Source organism: Cariama cristata, unplaced genomic scaffold, assembly GCF_000690535.1.
Source record: "Cariama cristata isolate BGI_N322 unplaced genomic scaffold, ASM69053v1 scaffold18316, whole genome shotgun sequence".
Lineage (NCBI taxonomy): Eukaryota > Metazoa > Chordata > Aves > Cariamiformes > Cariamidae > Cariama > Cariama cristata.
Window position 1 is genome coordinate 15,875 of NW_009622861.1, and position 18,910 is coordinate 34,784.

General features: G+C 35.7%; 1 protein-coding gene across 1 annotated transcript in view; it reads right to left on the minus strand.

Annotated features, from left to right (window-relative positions):
- Positions 1-1,224: 1,224 nt before the first annotated feature.
- Positions 1,225-18,910, minus strand: part of STXBP3 (syntaxin binding protein 3) — a 19,835-nt gene continuing 2,149 nt past the window's right edge. The window contains exons 3-18 of the mRNA XM_009702516.1: positions 17,787-17,863; positions 17,076-17,154; positions 15,582-15,682; positions 13,429-13,583; positions 12,454-12,544; positions 12,108-12,232; positions 9,948-10,052; positions 9,342-9,399; positions 9,065-9,130; positions 8,533-8,613; positions 7,747-7,885; positions 7,024-7,130; positions 6,477-6,575; positions 5,505-5,590; positions 3,724-3,872; positions 1,225-1,370 (exon numbers count right to left, since the gene is read on the minus strand). Coding sequence (XP_009700818.1) covers positions 1,279-1,370; positions 3,724-3,872; positions 5,505-5,590; positions 6,477-6,575; positions 7,024-7,130; positions 7,747-7,885; positions 8,533-8,613; positions 9,065-9,130; positions 9,342-9,399; positions 9,948-10,052; positions 12,108-12,232; positions 12,454-12,544; positions 13,429-13,583; positions 15,582-15,682; positions 17,076-17,154; positions 17,787-17,863 — 1,610 coding nt within the window. The 3' untranslated portion in view covers positions 1,225-1,278. The remainder of the gene's footprint in view (positions 1,371-3,723; positions 3,873-5,504; positions 5,591-6,476; positions 6,576-7,023; positions 7,131-7,746; positions 7,886-8,532; positions 8,614-9,064; positions 9,131-9,341; positions 9,400-9,947; positions 10,053-12,107; positions 12,233-12,453; positions 12,545-13,428; positions 13,584-15,581; positions 15,683-17,075; positions 17,155-17,786; positions 17,864-18,910) is intronic.

Consider the following 18,910-nt stretch of genomic DNA (forward strand, 5'->3'; position numbering starts at 1 on the left):
CCTTTTTCCACCTTCTAATTAACTTTGAATGAACTTACCTAGCAAAAATGTTCTCTTAACCTACTAGTTAACCTGAGGGCAAAATTAAGGGAAAAGAAACAAAACCACCTTTATGCAAAACAAAAAATGTAAATAAAAAGCCATGAGTAATCTATTCTTTTTCATTATGACACCTCTGTCAGATTCTATATACAATACAACATTTCAAGGCACATCACTACAACATCCCTTTAAAAGGTTAGCAATTTTAATTAAGTAACATTCTAAGACAAATCTAAATATTACCAGGATTACAGAATACAATTCAGCATTTATTTGATCCCCTTCAACACGAATTTATGTATCTCTTCCTTAATATGTGAGAAAGTAGAAGAAAACGGTAAATTCTCTTGAATGCATCAGGTTTTGGTGTTTGGTTTGCTTTTACTTTTTTTTTTTAAATTAGCAAGCCATGTGAAAGATTTAACTGCTTCCTCCTTCTCCTTTTCCCCTGCTCCCACTCCCTCAAAAAGAGAATTTATGCTTAAAATTCTGGAAATTGCATATCACAGGCAATTCAACTTCTAAAACAGAGAGACTACGTAGATACAACCATAAGGAAGTAAGTTTTTTTAAAAGCTTTAGTAATAATCCCTGTATATTCTTAAATATGAAGTGTACTTCAGTGCACAGTTGACCGCATTTCTCCAAAGTTATTTATTGGAATTAGAACTACTTAGTACTTCCATGATTAGCTTTCTACCTTAGCCACCACCATCTAAAAAACCTTTTGATTTTTCACAATTACATGTATTTAAAGAATTTTCAGTGAGTTATTTTACAGAAAATATTACAGTTTAAGACACTGCACTTACATAAAGTATTTTTACCATAAACTCATATTTACAAATTTTCTTCTGAAGCCTCAGTACCTAAGAATCTAGGCCCTTTTTAATTCAGTCATTTTTAGAAACAAACTCTATTATAGAAAGGTTTCACAGTTCTCAAAGACAATTCCAGTTCATATATATAATCACAATAACTTTTAGTATAATTTGTTAGGAACAAAAATGCCCTTTTGAAAAAGCACTTTCAGTGTAACACTGTCTATACTAAATACAACCTAAGAAACACGTGTTGATCTTTTCCTCTCTCTGCCTTCTACTCCCGCAAAAGCAGCAAATTTAAATTATAAAATGGCATTCCATGTAGTGTCCTGGTACCATATTTAGAAAAGTAAATTCCATAATATATACATACTATTTGTCTTTTCCTAATGCATTATAAACATCAGCATTTCTATTCATCCTTAATGCAGACCATATCCTTCGGTTTACTAAGGCTCTTGACTTCATCCAGTAGTCTTTTAGGTGTCAAAATATGAGTAGAACCTGACAAAAGAACATAAGTATCAACTGTATCAGTCTGAAATCCTGACTTTCAGGCATTCCCCCTTTAAAAAAAAATTACTTACATGCCAGTGTTTTTTACTGTACCTAGAAAACTGAGAAGTACAACAATTCAAAGTGTTTTAATAAGTTATAATATAAAGTGTCATCATATAAATATGTGTCACCATTAAGTAGGCAGTGTCCCTCTCCCACACAGTGAGACATCAAGATTAGGAGTCTGTCTTTGGATACAAGTGTCAAGTCCCTTCTCTGCCCAGTTTGAAACTTAGGCTTGAACCCGGGACACTTTCACTGTATGCAATTATCCCAGCCTGCAAGAAATCTGCCCATTCTGTGAAAACCTGAGTTCATAACAGGCTTTATCCTAGAATCAAGAAACCACCTGGATTAAAGATTATCACAAACAGCAGTTTTCCACAGAAGTGTCAGTTACAGAAAACTGGCTTTCACTGACTAACATTTTCTTGAAAAATTTGCAGCAAATTCCAAGTCTGGAACAGCAAAGAAAATCCTTATTATTCTTCAGGAGTGCACTACCTCTCTTGTTCTCATAGTGATTATAACTTCTGCCTTGAAGGGTCACCCTACAGTTATAAAGGGAAGTCTTAACTGTTTAAGATCAGGGCTGTCTTGAACCTTTTGTTTTAGTAGTGTCAATGTGAATGGGCTAATATTCCTTGAATTTCGAATCAGGAATACAGGAAGATTTTTGTCTTGCAGTAAGCCGCATGGAAATTTGGAAGTTATCACACTCCCTCAGAAATCAGGATTACAAACAAAACTCCAAGAATCACCTCTAAACAAAAGGGATGATAGCACTGTGGTTAGTGCCAGATACTACCATGAGAGTGACCTATGCTAAACATGGTTTTGTAAATAAGTCTCAGATGAAGTCTTGTTAGACTACATTCCTGTTGTTCTGGTCTTTCCATTGCAACTCAAAACTAGGACCAGCGTTACACCTACCTCAACCACCACCGATGAAACCAGCGAACAAAAAAAAATAAACCAGAAAACCAACACACACACACAAACACACCTACAACACCCCCCACTATTTTGAGGTAACAGACTCCAGATCTCAGAATCAAGGTTGTCATTGCTTTAGGGAAGAGTATTTAATTTTTAAAATTATGGTAGATTTAATCCTTTTTGAAACTCAAGACTGAATTTAATTGCCAGACACAGGCATCTCAAGCAATTTAGAACACTTTAGTTGACCCTGCACCCAGACACCTGCTGCCACTACAGATGGATACAAGTCTCTGGTAAGGTTCTGTACCTAGGAGCTCCATTTTGATACATCATATATGTAAATGTTTTAGCACCTAAATTTAAACTGCATTATGGGAAATGATTATTTGAAGCACAGCAGCTGATGGAACAAGCATTTGCTGCTTCTGAAGTATTAACTGAGAGATTACTACCTCAGGTGGTAATTCATGCACTTACTGGATACAAGTCTCTGGTAAGGTTCTGTACCTAGGAGCTCCATTTTGATACATCATATATGTAAATGTTTTAGCACCTAAATTTAAACAGCATTATGGGAAATGATTATTTGAAGCACAGCAGCTGATGGAACAAGCATTTGCTGCTTCTGAAGTATTAACTGAGAGATTACTACCTCAGGTGGTAATTCATGCACTTACTGCTGAATCTTAAGAAGATTAGGGAGATTACTTCAGTTTTCAGGGCAAAAGCTATAGATCATGGTGCGGTTTGTGTAAAGTCTCTGAAGAAACTATGACAAGAACTAGAAGATGTTGCAAAGTCAACTGAGCTACACTGAAAAAGGTTTTTTGGGTTGGTTTCTTCTCTTCATTTTTTTGGGGGGGTGGGTGGGGGGCATGTTTTAAAACACTACTTATCTTCCCTTCCTCTCAAAGCAAAGTAATTTTGCACTACTCCACCAGTTTTACTACTACTTCCAAAAGGAGTGAGGGTAATAACTGTAGCTGAAGTTAAAGCACAGGCAGATACAAAAGTCTGTGGAAACTGTTATGCAAGGAAATATAGGTCTGTTTAAATCCTTTTGCTATACATCAGGCTACTTTAACAATATATTTCACTGACATAATTCATGATGATTCTTCTGTAGAGCTTAACTGTACTTATTGCCCTTAATATCTTGTTGCAAAACAACCCCAAACATCAAGCAATCTAGATTAACTGAAAAGATACTTCTAAGTGCATAGTTTTAAGAAATACACTGGCTGTAGTATTAGTTTACCAAACCAACTCAGGGAATGTAAGAAAAAAGATCCTTACATTTTCCAGAAACACATGCAGTAAATGCCTACATACCACCCTTTTCCCAAGACAAGCTTACCAATAACAACTTCACAGGACTTGTAGCCTTGACAAACTTCATAAGCACTGCGCATCTCAGAATATGTAATTCCTCCAATCACAAATATAATCAGTCTTGCACTACTTTTTCGCTCATCTTGATAACTAGCTTTAGGTTTCTGGCGCGCACTGTAAAAGAATTCATAAGATGACATTTATATAGCTTTACTGATTAATTTGGATAAAATTTATACACTTAACAAGCAGTAACAATTTCTGTCATGCAGTTCATGGTTTAATTATAATTTCAGCAAAAGAATTTAGACAAATTGATAATTAAAGGAATTTTAACAAAAACAAGGTAGCACATTACTCGAAAACTATTCGGTTATCACAAGGGGGAAAATAAATACAAAGGAAAAACCTTGTTGCACACACAGCTCACACAAATGACCTCTACCGTGCAGCTTAATTCTGCATGCCAGCAATTCCAGTAGCATTTTTCATGAGAGGTTCATTTGAAAAAGCTAGTATCAGGTTTTTCAGTCTCCAAATCTGAACAGAATCTTTAACAAAAATATTTGGCTGTTATCAAACAAGATTCAGATAGCTAGGAACAAACAAAAAAATAAAGCTCTTAGAATATACATTCTAACACACCTATAGTAATTGCAGATTCAGATTAAATCATCTGCAGTCCTGATCTCTCTTTGCTAGGGTGCCTTAAAGATTCCCACATTTCACCACCCCGTAGGACAGAGATCCAGTTACAACATACATGAACTTGCCCTAGTGTTTCCTTGATCATCCTATGATGATCATAGTGCATATCCAGGAACACATAGACACACAGTTTGGTTAGCAGTGGAAGTAACAAAACCATTTTCCTAAGGCTGTGTATCTGTACCTTTTGTCTTTTATTTAGTAAGGTACAAATTCCAATTCAAGCATGTCCTCTGCATTTAGGATATATATAATGTTTTCTTCCCTATGAATTCCAGCATCTGATTAGCACAAAGAACATTCCTGCAACAGAAACACTCTTATCTTTATTCAGCTGTCTCACCATTTAAGTAACACTACCAAAAATGATAAAGCTGTCAAATTGGCAGGCATTGGTCATGAGGTTCAAGAGCTAGTGGGATTAAGAAGGGAAAGAAGGGACAGTACAAGTTAGTGAACTAAAAAAAAAAAATTTCCAAAATCACCTCTCAGTGCTACTCAGTAAATTTGCAAGTACACAGAACACACCATTTCACATTCATTAGCAAAGAATTCATTTCAAGATCTCCAACTTTTCTGGACTTCTCTAAATCATCCCCTGACAACAGGGGTCAAATGTCTAAGGCCCATATTCCCTCATGAGAGCGCCTACAGGAGCTGAATTTAACTTACTGAAGTCATCAACTTCAAGAATGACACCACCACTACCACAGCAGAAATAACTTTGCAAAGAAATATAAAACATTCTTTTTGCCTAAGTCACAGTATACTGATAATCCATTCCTGAAACTACTTCACCCTAAAAAGCTTAAAGGTTTGAATTTCTCATTCTGGGAATACGGAAATGTTATTTCTAACTTTGAAGCAAAAGGGAGATACTACAAATAAAAAGCTATATACGGCTAAGAAGAGTTATTAAGTTAACCACCAAGTTCAGTATGTTTTAGATGAAATAAAAACACAGGTTTTACAGATTAACATTACCTTATATACATTATTTCACTGCTTAGTATGCGCACTTTTATAATGCTTTAGAAGGTACATGACAAAAATACTGAGAAATGGGTAAATTATGTTTCAGGAAATTAAACAATTTACCTTACTGCTCCTGAACCGTTCCAGGTAGGAGGACACTGGGAACAATAAGGCCAGTCTTTTGAATCTAGTTTGTTTTCTATAGCATCCTGAAAGGCAAAGCAAAGACTCACTTTAAACAGTCATGAGATCTAAAACCCACCAAGTTTCAACTTCCAGTAAGGATGTCTAACTGGAATTTAGTGCCAGCATATGCAATTTCTTAGAACAACCAATCACAAGCATCTCATTAACAACACTACTATGTAACAAAATGCTAGACCACATAATGCTAAAAGTTATTACAAGGCTTTTGTGTATCACAAGGAACTGGGAGTACATATGCTTTCTTTATAAACATAATATTGATTTAACTGTTCAGATTTCACTAGCAGTTTTTCATCTGTAACGACCCTAACATTTAATTTCTCTACAGCAACATGAAAGAATTTAGGGTCCCCTGAAGACACAAGTGAAAGTGTGAAAGTTGCCAAGAATCTATGAATGACAGCACTGGGCCAGACTAAAGGTCCACTGAACTCACTATTCTGTCTGACATCAGTCACTAACTAATGCTTAGGAATAGGTTTTAGAAAAAAAAGCAGCTATACTTCCGGCAAGTAGCTTTTTCAAGCCTCTACCAATCTACAGTTTAGATTTGAATTGCCGTTTAAAGATCCACTGGAGGAAAAAGAAACAAATAATGCAGACCTTTAAAGTACACTAAACATTGCCAATCACAGGACAGGCTGTTCAAAAAGACCTTTTGCTTTCACTTTCACCACTTTTAAAATAGCCTCCAATGTCGAGCACTGCTAATACACAGCAGTCTAATGTTCTGTATTAGAGACAGACTAGAAGCGATCACTTTCCTCAACAGACATGTTTAACAAAAGTACCTCAAGATATTATGGAATTTCAAAAGATTGGCTGTAACTGCTCACTTCACTAAATTTCCACACTGCACCCACGAATTAACTAGTTGGTCAAATTTACCTCCATAACATCTTTGATAATAGGCGTCCACCTAGAAAGTTGAAAAGTTTCTTCTGAAGAACGGTCCCTTCTTGGGTGTTTATGCTGCTGAGTAGCAGACTGAAAAGATTTTTGAAACATGGTTGTATTATACAGTGTATTTGAATTTTTGAAACTTATTCCTAGTTAGTAGTGGGAGAAGGGAAGATCAGTAGGAAATTTTAAAGAAATAATAACAAAGAACAACAATTAATACCTGTAGAATTCAGGATATGCTAGAAATACCAATTTCAGAGACAAGGAATCAAGTAAGTTAGCACTTCCCAAAACCAACCAGCTCAAGTCACCATCTGATGATTTTAAAGGGAATATTATAGGTATCTTTGAAAATTATTCATGTTAATTGTTTAAAGGATTTACCACTTAAACACATCATACAAACAAGAATTCCTAGTAATTGCCTGCTTCCAAAAAAAAGACCTAGATAATACTGCTAAGAGTTGCTGAAAGAGCTGTATGTAAGTGCTTGTGTAGTAGGAAATTACAAAATAAATAAATACATTCTTACTGAAGAGATAACAGGAACGTCAAGGTACTTCCAATTTCTTATCATATCACTATCACTTTCTATTTGTACATTCTGGATCAGCTTGTCCAAGTTCTCCTGGGTAGTTCCTTCAATATAAGGAAAACATACAACTTAATTACCATGTGACTGTGAGTAAAACCAATTTTGTCTCACACATTCGGGGTTGTTATTTAGTCCAGGATTTCTGTTTGTTTGGCTAGCCTACTCTGAGTTTAAGATGATGCTATATTTTAGATAAATTTTTGTTTAATGGTCCATTTTTGAGACCAAAGCTCAATATTGTTATAGATTCCTCAGACAACATTCTGCGAATTTCCTCCTGCTCTACTACAAATTCTTCCCCACTGACTTAATTTTCAGGTTGCAGTGGACACGGAGGTCCCCCTTTAACAGCTTCAATACTATGTGAAAAGGAGAAAATTTGAACTATTGCACACATCCAGGTACAGGAATGATGCCAAAACACTGTATGGATTTGCACTTATATTGAATCTCTTAACTCCTTATCAATAGTATCTTTGCTACTAATTTGAGAGAAGCAAAGCTACAGAGAATGGACAGTATTTCTTTCAAACTTGGCCATCAACTCCAATACAGATGCTTAAGTTAACTAAAAATACTGGACTACCCCAAAACTTGAGCTGCAGTCCATAGCATTGAGGAAAAAAATAAAATAAAATAAAATAGGGCAGCTTATCATACCATTTGTGCTAAAGATATACAGGAGAATAGCTCTAATTTTGTCATAGCTCTCATGGCTTTTGTTGAGCAGAACTGGAAGGAGGACTCTCATCAAGTCTTTCACTTTTTGACCTTCTGCATCAGTTCCAAGAGCCAAGTCCTATATAAAAAAATAAATAAATAAAAAAGTAGGTTTAGTGAGTAGTCTTTAAAAAAAAAGCAAGCACACACACTATTTTGTGTGTTTTGAAATGTATTCTTTTGAAACCATAGTTTCAGGAAACAATCAAGCTGCATCAATTTAAACTCAGTATGAAGCGTCTTTGACATAATTATTTCAATAGTTACAGCATTATAATAACACTACATAACACTCAAACATTTAAAACTGTTTGAGATCTATCATTCATGTAAATACAGTTTTTTAACTTGACATTAGTAGGGCGAGGTGTACATTGTAGTAGCAGGTGCTTTTTGCAGGCATTTTAAAAGAGGTTCCTTCTGCATAACATAGTAAGGCAACTTCACAGGAGTTTTGTATAAGAATCATCTTTGTTTTCTTTGTTCCAATCAGCCAGATTCAAAGACAAAAAACCTAAAATTCTAAAAGCACCTCCTTTATCAGCAGAGTAAAAGCTTTGTATATCTCACTTAGCTTTAATACTACTACCTCCAAAAGTGATCTCAAAAAAATAGGCAAGAGACACACTACTTCTGTCAGGTGAAAAGAAGCATCTACTCCCACAAACAAAAAGGACACATTTGCAGTAAGTTACTGTCTGGTTTGTGGGGTTTTTTTAAACATACCTGTTCAGTTTTACAGAGCCTTTCTACGTTAGATTTGAACTTGCTCATGCAATCTTCTGCTAAGTTAAGATGAACAACTTGCTAGAAGACAAAAAAAAAAACAAACAACACACACAAAACCACAAGCTATTATAGCTTGCTTTTTTTTTTTTTTAAACACATCAAGCAATCATTTTTACTGGTTACAAGAGTCAATCCTTCAACTATCCTTCAGTACCATCATGCATTTTTCGTGTTTTACCCTTCACTTACAGGCTGACCTACATAACATCTTTTAAAACATTAAAATGCTAAGCTATCTTCAATCCTCAAAGCACACAAATCATTTAAGTGGTTTTTTTACATACTAAAAATGAAACATCTGGAAACAAGTTCTCAAAATTTTACAGCAGGTGAACATATTAATTTGGAAAAAAGTTATATAGCACACTTAACAAGAAAATGACAGAACAAAACTAGACTTCAACAACACAGAAAATTATAGTGTATAAAATTATTTATTGTGAAGTTGTAGTTACAAAAGACCCCTTACCCTGCTAATCTCTTTACGATAGTGCGGCATCTTTTTCATTAACTGGGCCAGAGCAGATATCGATAACTGTGAAGAAATGGTATGAGTTGAAAATTTTCTCCCCCAATATTTGACATCTTTATTTCCCTTCCTGTTGCAGCCTTGCTCCCCGCCACTCCGAAAACTGCCATTGAGATAAGCCTCAATTTCTGCAATAGGTCCATGAATTACATAGATCTAATCAGCTGAAAATAATTAAATTACCACGAAAAACAACACTTTAATTTAAACAACTTACTTTTCCTTCTGTTGCTTTTCTTTTCGATGAAACTTCTTTCAAAAGTTTTGGTATTTCCCTGGAAAAAAAAACAAAGCAAAGTAATCAAACACAACAGCACCTCAATTCTTAAATCTTAAGATCCTTACTTAAAATCTTAAAAGAACTGTGCAAAAGAACTTCTGAATGGAAGTAAAAGCTTCTAACACAGTGCTCCTTCAGAGAAGAGAGGTTTGTTTGGGTTTTTTTTGACAAAGGAAACTGAAGTTAAACATTCTGTTTATGGTATCTACATAATGTCATCTGATGCAGTAACTTGCTAGTACTTTTATGCAAAATAATCCCTTCAGATTTAAAATATTTGAAGATACTTCCCAGGAAATAATTTTATTCCCATTATCCTAAAAAAACCGTAATTAATATTAGTAAAACTGCATACCTCTGTACATACTGTATTTTTGAAAGTATGTTTTCTTCCTGGCATCAATCATTTACCAGGATGAAGTACATATTGCAAACCATCTTCACTACTGCCTGTATTCCTGCTTAACAGCTCAAATACATTCCCACTCAAAGAAACTTTTATAACCTGCATTTTAAACTAGTTTTTGTTATTTATTCACATACTCTATCACATCCGCAATATGCTTGTGCCGAATCTTCACCCAGAGCTCATCATCTTCCTCCAGAATTGCCTCCCGTTCCTTCCCAGCAGGTCCTTCTGTTTTGTATCTTCCAAGAGAAAATTCAGACAGTTGTTTGACTTAGGTTCCCCCCTCCTCCCCTCATTCTCATAACTCATTACAGTATTAACTGTTACAGTTTAATCAACACACATGGTAATAGCAGTAACGTATCCAGGTTTTAACTTATAAATCAAGCCATTTCCCAACACAATATAATTTACAAAAGGATTTTACAGATTACATCTTTGAACATAAAAGCAGCAGATTTATTTTAGAATGATTCTTTGGGGCAAGAGCTTCTGGACTTTCTTTTAAACCAACAGTAACTAGAGATTCAATCATACGTTTACATGCACCTCAAATTCTCTTCAGCTTCCAATGTCAACTTCCCTTTAGCTTCAAATGCAAATTGTGTGCAAAGTAATACACACTGAGATTGCAAAGTGCAGCTTTCTATATCTACTATAAGGCATTTTGTAACTGAAGGAAAATGAAGTACTATTCACCAACAAGCTCAACATGACCTGGCAATGTGCGCTCGCAGCCCAGAAGGCCGACCATATCATGTGACTGCTGGGCTGCATCAAAAGCAGGTCATGACTCTCCTCTTCTACTCTGCTCTCATGAGACGCCCCCCACAGTACTGCCTTCAGCTCTGGGGTCCCCAACACGAGAGGGACATGGACCTGTTGGAGCGAGTCCAGAGGAGGCCCCAAAGATGATTCGAGGGCTGGAGCACCTCTCCTATGAGGACAGGCTGAGAGAGTTGGGGTTGTTCATCCTGGAGAAGAGAAGGCTCTGGGGAGACCTTAGAGCAGCCTTCCAGAAAGCTGGGGAGGGACTTTTTACAAGGGCAGGTAGCAATAGGACAAGGGGCAATGGCTTTGAACTGGAAGAGGGAAGACTTAGATTAGATATTAGGAAGAATTTCTTCCCGGTGAGGGTGGTGAGGCACTGGAACAGGTTGCCCAGAGAAGCTGTGGCTGTCCCATCCCTGGAAGTGCTGAAGGCCAGGTTGGATGGGGCCTTGAGCAACCTGGTCTGGTGTCCCTGCCCACGGCAGGGGGGTGGTAACTAGGTGATCTTTAAGGTCCCTTCCAACCAAACCATTCCATGAAAATAGACTAAGTAGAACAAATTACTTCACATATACAAGAAACATGCTTCATAGCACTACAGACCAGCTATTACTTTTCTACAAACAGAAATAAACCTATAAAGCAAGACAGCAATCACACTACATAACATTTTCACATTTACAGAAACTCACACAGTGCATATGGCCAGAAAGCAGAAAAATATAAAAAAAGACAAGATCAATAGTGAAAGTCAGATCATGACTACCTAGAAAACACTCTGCTACATTTTCATACCCAGTAAATTTCAGATTCACAGAATTCTACGTTTTCTATGAAAAGAGTCACTCAGTGTTTCTGACAGAAGATACACATTTCTGTTTGCTTAACTAAATAACGAGGCAATTAGGTCTCACTTGCTGTAGTGGGTCATCAGAAAACAAAGTCTTACCAAAACCTTTGATGTCAAAACAATCCGACAGTAAAGTACATACCTTATGTAAAATAATGTCACACTATTACAAATAGTGATAAAATAATGCTTATAAACTGAACATGGCTTACCTAAATGTGCATTTAGGATAGAAACATGTAAATTTTAACAACTACACAGATTAAATGACTGGAGTGAGAAAAGTGAGTGTATCTGAGAAATAACTAAGCTTTTTCTCAGTATTCGATTACTGTTCTTGTTTGCCTTGTTAGGTCAAGAAGGTTGAGAATATGAAAGAAAAGTTAGAGAATCCGAACATGCACTACCAAGGTTTTGCTTCAAGTCTAGTACAAAGTAATTTTTTTTTTTTTAAATGCAGTTTGTTAGACTCAAAACTTAGCAAAAATGCCAGTTAGGTCCTACCTCATCTCATCTAACTGAGGAAGTTAGAAATCCAAGAGGAAATACAATAATTGAAGTAACCCTTATGTAATATAAGCAGCTAGCATTGCTACGGTGCAATTCAACTAAACAATTTTATAGATTTTATAATGAAGAATGAAGTGTTCAGATTTTTTAAAAAAGTACTTGCTTGTAAGTATCATTTTCAATTGGTAGCAGATCATATGCCATTGCCTGGAAGGTGAGTTCATGAAGTACAGTTGATACCGGGTCAAAGCCACGATCGATTATTATTAGTTGGGAGTGGGTTTTAGCCTAGAAAGCCATCAAATAAATGTAAAGTTAAGACATACAGTACTAAGTTACTGTAAATAGATTTAACATGTATTAAGTTACAGCACTGCTGACATTTTTGGAAAAAATAACTGAAAAAAACTAAAAAGCATGGTCCAAGTGTTGATCAACATAAATAGAAACATAGATTATTTTTTTTCCCAGACTTACAAAAAAGGCAAACATTTTAGTTCACTTTCTACCTTTATTTGGCTTTTCTCATCAGTTTTGTAGTAGTTTTCAAGATTTTTTTCAACAAGCTGTGCAAGTTTGCTGGCTCTATCAGATGGTCCACTGGGAAAAAAGGAAGCATGCAAAAATAACTTAAATTTCCTCATCAAAACACTAAAATGCTACCTTTAAAACAGAAAGAACTCCCTAGATTGATCCTCTGGTTTCACAAGCAGTTTCTGAACTCCATTCTAAGTATTTCCAATATATTTTCACTCTTACATTATGATTCCACTCTTTGAATGCTTCAGGTATTTCACACAGTAGAAACAGCTTCAGCCAAAAGACTGATATTAGCTGGCATACGGTCCAGCACCTAAAAGTCTCACTCAGAGGTGGGAAACAAGAAAAACGAAAAAGAGAAAGAGAAAAGGAAAAACAGTCAAGCAATTATTTCTTTGTTACCTTTGCAGAAAATAAGGCACCACTTCATGTTACACCACAGAATGCAATTCTTGAGCATAATTTCAGATGCCTACTTTGACTTCAAAGATATTACTCTATACCAAAGCTCAAAAGAGGCATTCTCCTCAATATCTCTACTACAAAGAAATCCTGATCCCATCTGCCTCAGCAATTTATTAATTCTTCGACGCCAAGCGGAGCTGCAGAACTACCAACAGCAGCAGTTCTGTTACAGGATTATGTATGCAGTATATTAGAATGCAGCATATTTGAGTGCCATCCTACTGACCAAACACAAAACAAGCAGTTCATAGCAAAACAGGGTATAGTAAGTACCGTTACATGAATACACACAGAGAAGTAACTCGCTGCTCTACCTCCACTTCACAAATTCCTATCATTCCATATTTCAGAGTTGTGGATTAAAAACAATTAATCCATTACAAAAAGAAACTACACTGTAGTCTCAAGCTATTACCAAACAATATGGGAGGTCCTACAAATGAAAGAAACTACACCATACAACACTACTTTCGCCCCACCTTTTATATCGTACTCCTGGATTCTCATCTAGCGTGGCACATAAGGTAACAATTTGTTCAGCCATTACTTGCATTACAGCATCTTTATCCTTTGTCTTTTCCAGAACTGGACTATAACAGCGGTAGAATGCATCTGGGACATTGAGAGTAAATACCTATGTAAAGCACAACCAAGAAAAAAAAAAAGGCTTAAATTGTATATTTCTGAAATATCTGGCAAAAGAATTGTTAATACTTTAAAACCACATATGTAATAAAAAGTCACATATAATATACTTCAAAAAAAAACCCTCACACTTCAATCCTCTTTCTCTGTCCTGTTGAGCTCATCTGCTTCTTGTTCTCACACTCTTTTCCTCTCACACTCCCCTACGTAAATTACTATACTTTGTAGTAAATTGCTTACTGTCTGTAGAGATGGAGGGACCCAGGACAGACAGCACTAAATACCATCCAGCGTCTTGTACAGAGTCACACAATGCAATATCAGAATGATCACAGAAGGTATCAAGTTAAATTTGTTTAAAATAGAATTTTACATATTGTATCTTTTTATTACATGAAGACTTTACCTCCAAGAACTGAAATTCTTTAAATGCATTAAACCTTGATAAAAGATATTTAGTACTACACAGAAGAAAAACTTTTTCAACAGTTTAGTAAATGGAATGTAAACATAAACAATCCCATCATCAGTAAATGGATTTTCTCTAGCTTCAAATGGACTCTGTGACTACAAAGCCAAAGAAGAATGTCCATCCAGATAAAGACATTTGTTTCATTTGAATAATCATTTGGACTTTGCACAGAGCTCAGTCTGATTATTTACTCTTATCACTCCAGAAAACAGGCAGAGGGATTTTAAATTAGGAAAACCAGTTAACTTTCTCTGTTCCTTTGCGAAGGATTCAAAACACTCTCACAACCCAAAATACTGAGAACACAAAACTAAACTAGAAACAAGAAGAGACTAAGTGCTGCTTATTTTTATCTTTAGAAAAGCAGTCTCAATTTCTACTTTCATAGTAAAGTCCTCCAGAGAACCGGGACAACAAAATTTTCGTATGCCTTATTCAGTAGAAGGAAGCTACAAAACTTTTTCTTAAGGGCAGCTTTAGCAGAACTCCCAAAAACAGTTCAAAACAAAGCTTGGGAACATCAACACCACTGGAAAACAAACAAACCAACCACCACACTAACTATTCTCTGATGGCTTCTCAGTCTATTATAAAAAGTTTTTTTTATTATTTAAAGTAGCGTGTCTTCAAACTAGGAAGCTGCACCACAATAATACCTGGATAGCAGCAACCTCTCCTATATTCACCTGCTACTTGGTATACAAGAGTTCTGACCCTCGATAACTTCATAAGGTTTGAAGAATACAGGAAAGGCTTGTGGGAAACATTCACAGTTAGTTCTACAACTCCCAATAGTGGGCACGGTATGGGGGCTTTGCGATATTAGGGAATATCAGAGTGCATTTCAGCCTTTTGTATCTGATGTAGTACATGAGCAACAAATTATTTCTCGACACAATACTCACTGTGGTTTCACATGGAAACCACTCATTGATTTCTACTGCTGGTCTCAAATTTTTTAATTGAGAAAACTTGGATTTCCATGTCTTCCTCTCAAAAGAAAGTTTGCCAAGTTGTTACAGTTTGTTTCTCTTTTGTAAGGCTTTGGTTTTGTTCCCCTCCCCTTCAGCTCTCTTTATCTATTCGCTCTCCTTTTCCAACTTTCACCAAGCAGTTTGTTCTACTTATTCCTATTCCTATGCACCAACCTACCTAGTCTGTCAAAATAACACCTCAGTATAAGCAGTAACAAACTTTACTGCTTACTAAAGACAAGCCAGAACACTTTCCTTCTCTTAAGGAATACATTCCTTCTCTAACCTCTCTATTGCAACTGACTCCAAGTCTTGTTAAGAGGTCAAGTGCAAACAGTAAACCTTTCAGGACAAGAGCATTTGTTTTCCTCTGAAAAATATAGGCAAGCACTGGAAATATGCCAAAATGGCACAGGTCCCACATACAGTTTGTCAGTAAAAAAAAGCTACATTCTATTTAATCATTTTCTAGCAGGTCAACAACACTTAAAAAGAGTCCTCCAGACTATTTTCTGCTGTTGACATAAATAATGAAATTTACCTGAGACTCATATGGGAAGAAGGAAATGTTGATCTCCTTGCATCTCCTTATTGATTTTGCACAGGAAGACTTAATTTTATTGAAGAGGTTGTCAGGACAAACTAGGAAAAAAAACAAAAAAACAGACTCATAAGTATAAATCATTCATGTGTATTCCAGCCATTAACTCACTTAAAAGCTTACAGTGTTCAGAACAGACAATTCTAAATTAACAACCAATTAACACACCAAAAAGGCACCAAATCTTCCTAAAGTGAAAGAGAATGTATAATCAAGATTTTGTGTTTGAGATCTTGTTCAGGAAGCACCACCGGTCATTTTTTACTAGCTTTTGGCAAGCAAAGTTGTAGAACACTCATTAGCAGTCTGCAGCAGTGAAGGATATTGATTTTATCAAAGCAAAAGTTTCTGCTATTTCTTCTCATATAGGAGAGAGAAAACATTTCCCAATCTACACAAAAGGTTAAAGGGAGAAATAACATGTACATATCAAGCAGTAGAGCAGAGAAATATGGAATTTAATTATAGTTCTCAAATGTGTCTCACTACATTTACAGACTACACTGGATCCCAGTCTAGAAACCGGAATTTAAGGAATATTTGGATGACAAGAATATTACACAGAGTTGGAATTGATAGAGCTATTTCTTTAACTCCTCTCAACATGAAAAGTTTTTGCAAGTATTCAAACTGAAAGCTTGCACACTTGCAACAAAGGAACATACAGCATGATAGCAGTACTTTTCCAGAACAAGAATTGCTGTATCAGCATAAAATGAAACAAGAAACCACGAGGTTTTAATAGTAATTTGATAAATGCTTTGAGAACATATGGTAGCAGATAGGCACTATCTACAGACACAACTCAGTCTCTGCCTTCAGCAGCACATTTGGGTTTTGTTTTCCCTTCTTCACACACCATTTTAGTCACACTGACTGACTGCAGAGGAACATGCAGTGACATTAACCCCATTTGCACTAATTTTTTCTGCTTTGCAATTTATATTGTGCATGTAAGGGCTAAGTAGGCACCTTCTTTCAGGTGATGGGAAAAAGTTGGCTCACAAGTCTGAAGGAACTACCTAAAATGACCAATTACAAAACATTGTTCTTGCAGCAAATTCCCATGCTTTTGTATTTTGGAGTACTATTTTGTTTATATGAGATACATAGTTTTACTTGAATTGTCTTCCTCCACACTCTCCAATACAGGAGAAGACTGGAATACTTTAAAAATAAAAGTAGAGTACCTAAATTAAAAACTGAGGTGTGGAACGATCAACTTTGTTTGGTAACTGTTAATGAAATAACTATTGCCACATGGCATGGTGACCACATCCTGGCAACCCAAATACAGTTAATGAATTGAGTCTCAAATCTCCTCTCAGGAAACAGGACCCAAAATTTTCATGTACTAAACTACAGGAAAGAAAGTTGAGAAGCTTACTTATTTACCTATATAGTTATCAAACTACAACACAAAAGCGTACTTACAGTCAGTGAAATACACATATGCTGCTTTGTATCTGCTGGATGATTTAGTGATGAAGTCATCAATAAGTCCATCTACAGACTTATGGGAGTAGGAAAAATAAGAAAAAAATTATTAGTGTTTTGCCTTTGCTCACATACCAGAAAAGCTTCTCCCTTCTCTCCTCCTGCTCTGTTAGTTACCTAGTCCTGCTTAGAAATACTGCAAATCAACATATAAGAAAAGAAAACACTTAAGTAGAAGACTTTTAATTCCAGATCAAGGATAATAAACAATTACAGAAGGCCAGTCATGCACCAAGATCACTTTAGGAAGCATATAAAGCAGGACACTTGCATCATTTTCCATCTATAACAGTGCTGAGATTTGTTCTCTCAAGAATTGTAAGGAAGCAACAGTAATCTCTTATTAGAGCCATTACTTTGAATTCTATTGTTCAGTGTATTGCATCGTTATTTGATACAACATCTCTTTCAGTGAGGTTACTAATATGTAAGCAATGACACAGTACCTCCATTGATCAAAAGGTACACATTTGCAACATACTCTGTGGTGACACTGCATTGTCTTTTCATTACAGAAAATTAAGCATCATATCACACAAAATGCAAAAGTTAAGTACTGCATAGTTGTACACAGTAAATAAATATTTTTAAATGTGATTGATTTTTTCAGTCTAAGAGACCTTGCCACACATTCTTTAAAATACTGACCTTTTTTGTGGGAGTTATGAGATATATTGCTTTCATGTGTGGGACAGGCTCACGGTTTTTATATACATTCTCCACCACTATAAAGTAAGAAATATTACATTTTTATAATTAAGAGTTTTATGTACCTGTAAGGAAAGCACTGTACATACTTTAGTATAGATGTGATAAAAACAAAATAGCATTAATCAAGTTGTCCACAAAATTAGTGGTAAAGACCTATCTTCTGCCAAGAGTACCTTCATTTTTTATTTAGTATTTTAAATACAGCAAGTTACCAAAGGACTTCTTCAACCCCCAGTCTAGTTGTCAACTAAATTTGTAGGACTAAATTTTTCCTGGTTATTCTATGCAAGTGAAGTTTTGCCCTCAAACAGAAAGGTACGGCAATATAAACATATGCAAACTATGGGGCCCAGTACGAACTATCTTGCAAGAGAACTGCCTTGGCAAGATTGTTCTTTTTCCACCACATTGAAGCAGAGGCAGAATGAAACTATGCGGGGCATCATTTTGGACTAGAGCCTCTTCTGTCCTTTGTTTGCCTATTTCCTGTGCACTTACTCTGTTTCAATATAATTGCAGGCACAAATTAGACATTTTCAGCAAATCAGCTTCACTCATCTCTTGGTTTTCTCTGTTTAATAAAGTCACTAGTATATAGTGTTGCAGCATACTAGCTTGAGAACGCAGAAAGAATCTTGCTGCTCAGTAATTTTGAGGGGGAGTAATAAGGAAGATAAGTAAGTGACAGACATCTGGATGGGGAAAGACAGGTTCTTTTCAGAAGTACACTTACTAAAAAATAAAAGGTTTCTTGCTGATGAACAGGATACATGCTCACTGAAAGTTCCTCACAAAGGATAAGTAATACTTCTTATGACTAAAAATACACTCCAAAAAGTGAAACATATACAGCTTTGCTATTATACTTCCAGAAGAATCATGTTATACTGAATAGTTGGAATAAAAAGAGTCTTGCTACTTGTGGAAAAATAACTAAGTCTAAATAATGCTCTCTTACAAAAGTGTTTCTAAAAATCTAAACCTAAAGCTAATTAAAAATTAGATCATTTACATTTTATGTATTCATTTCAATTTCACAAACAGGCAGGAAAAAAGTTCAG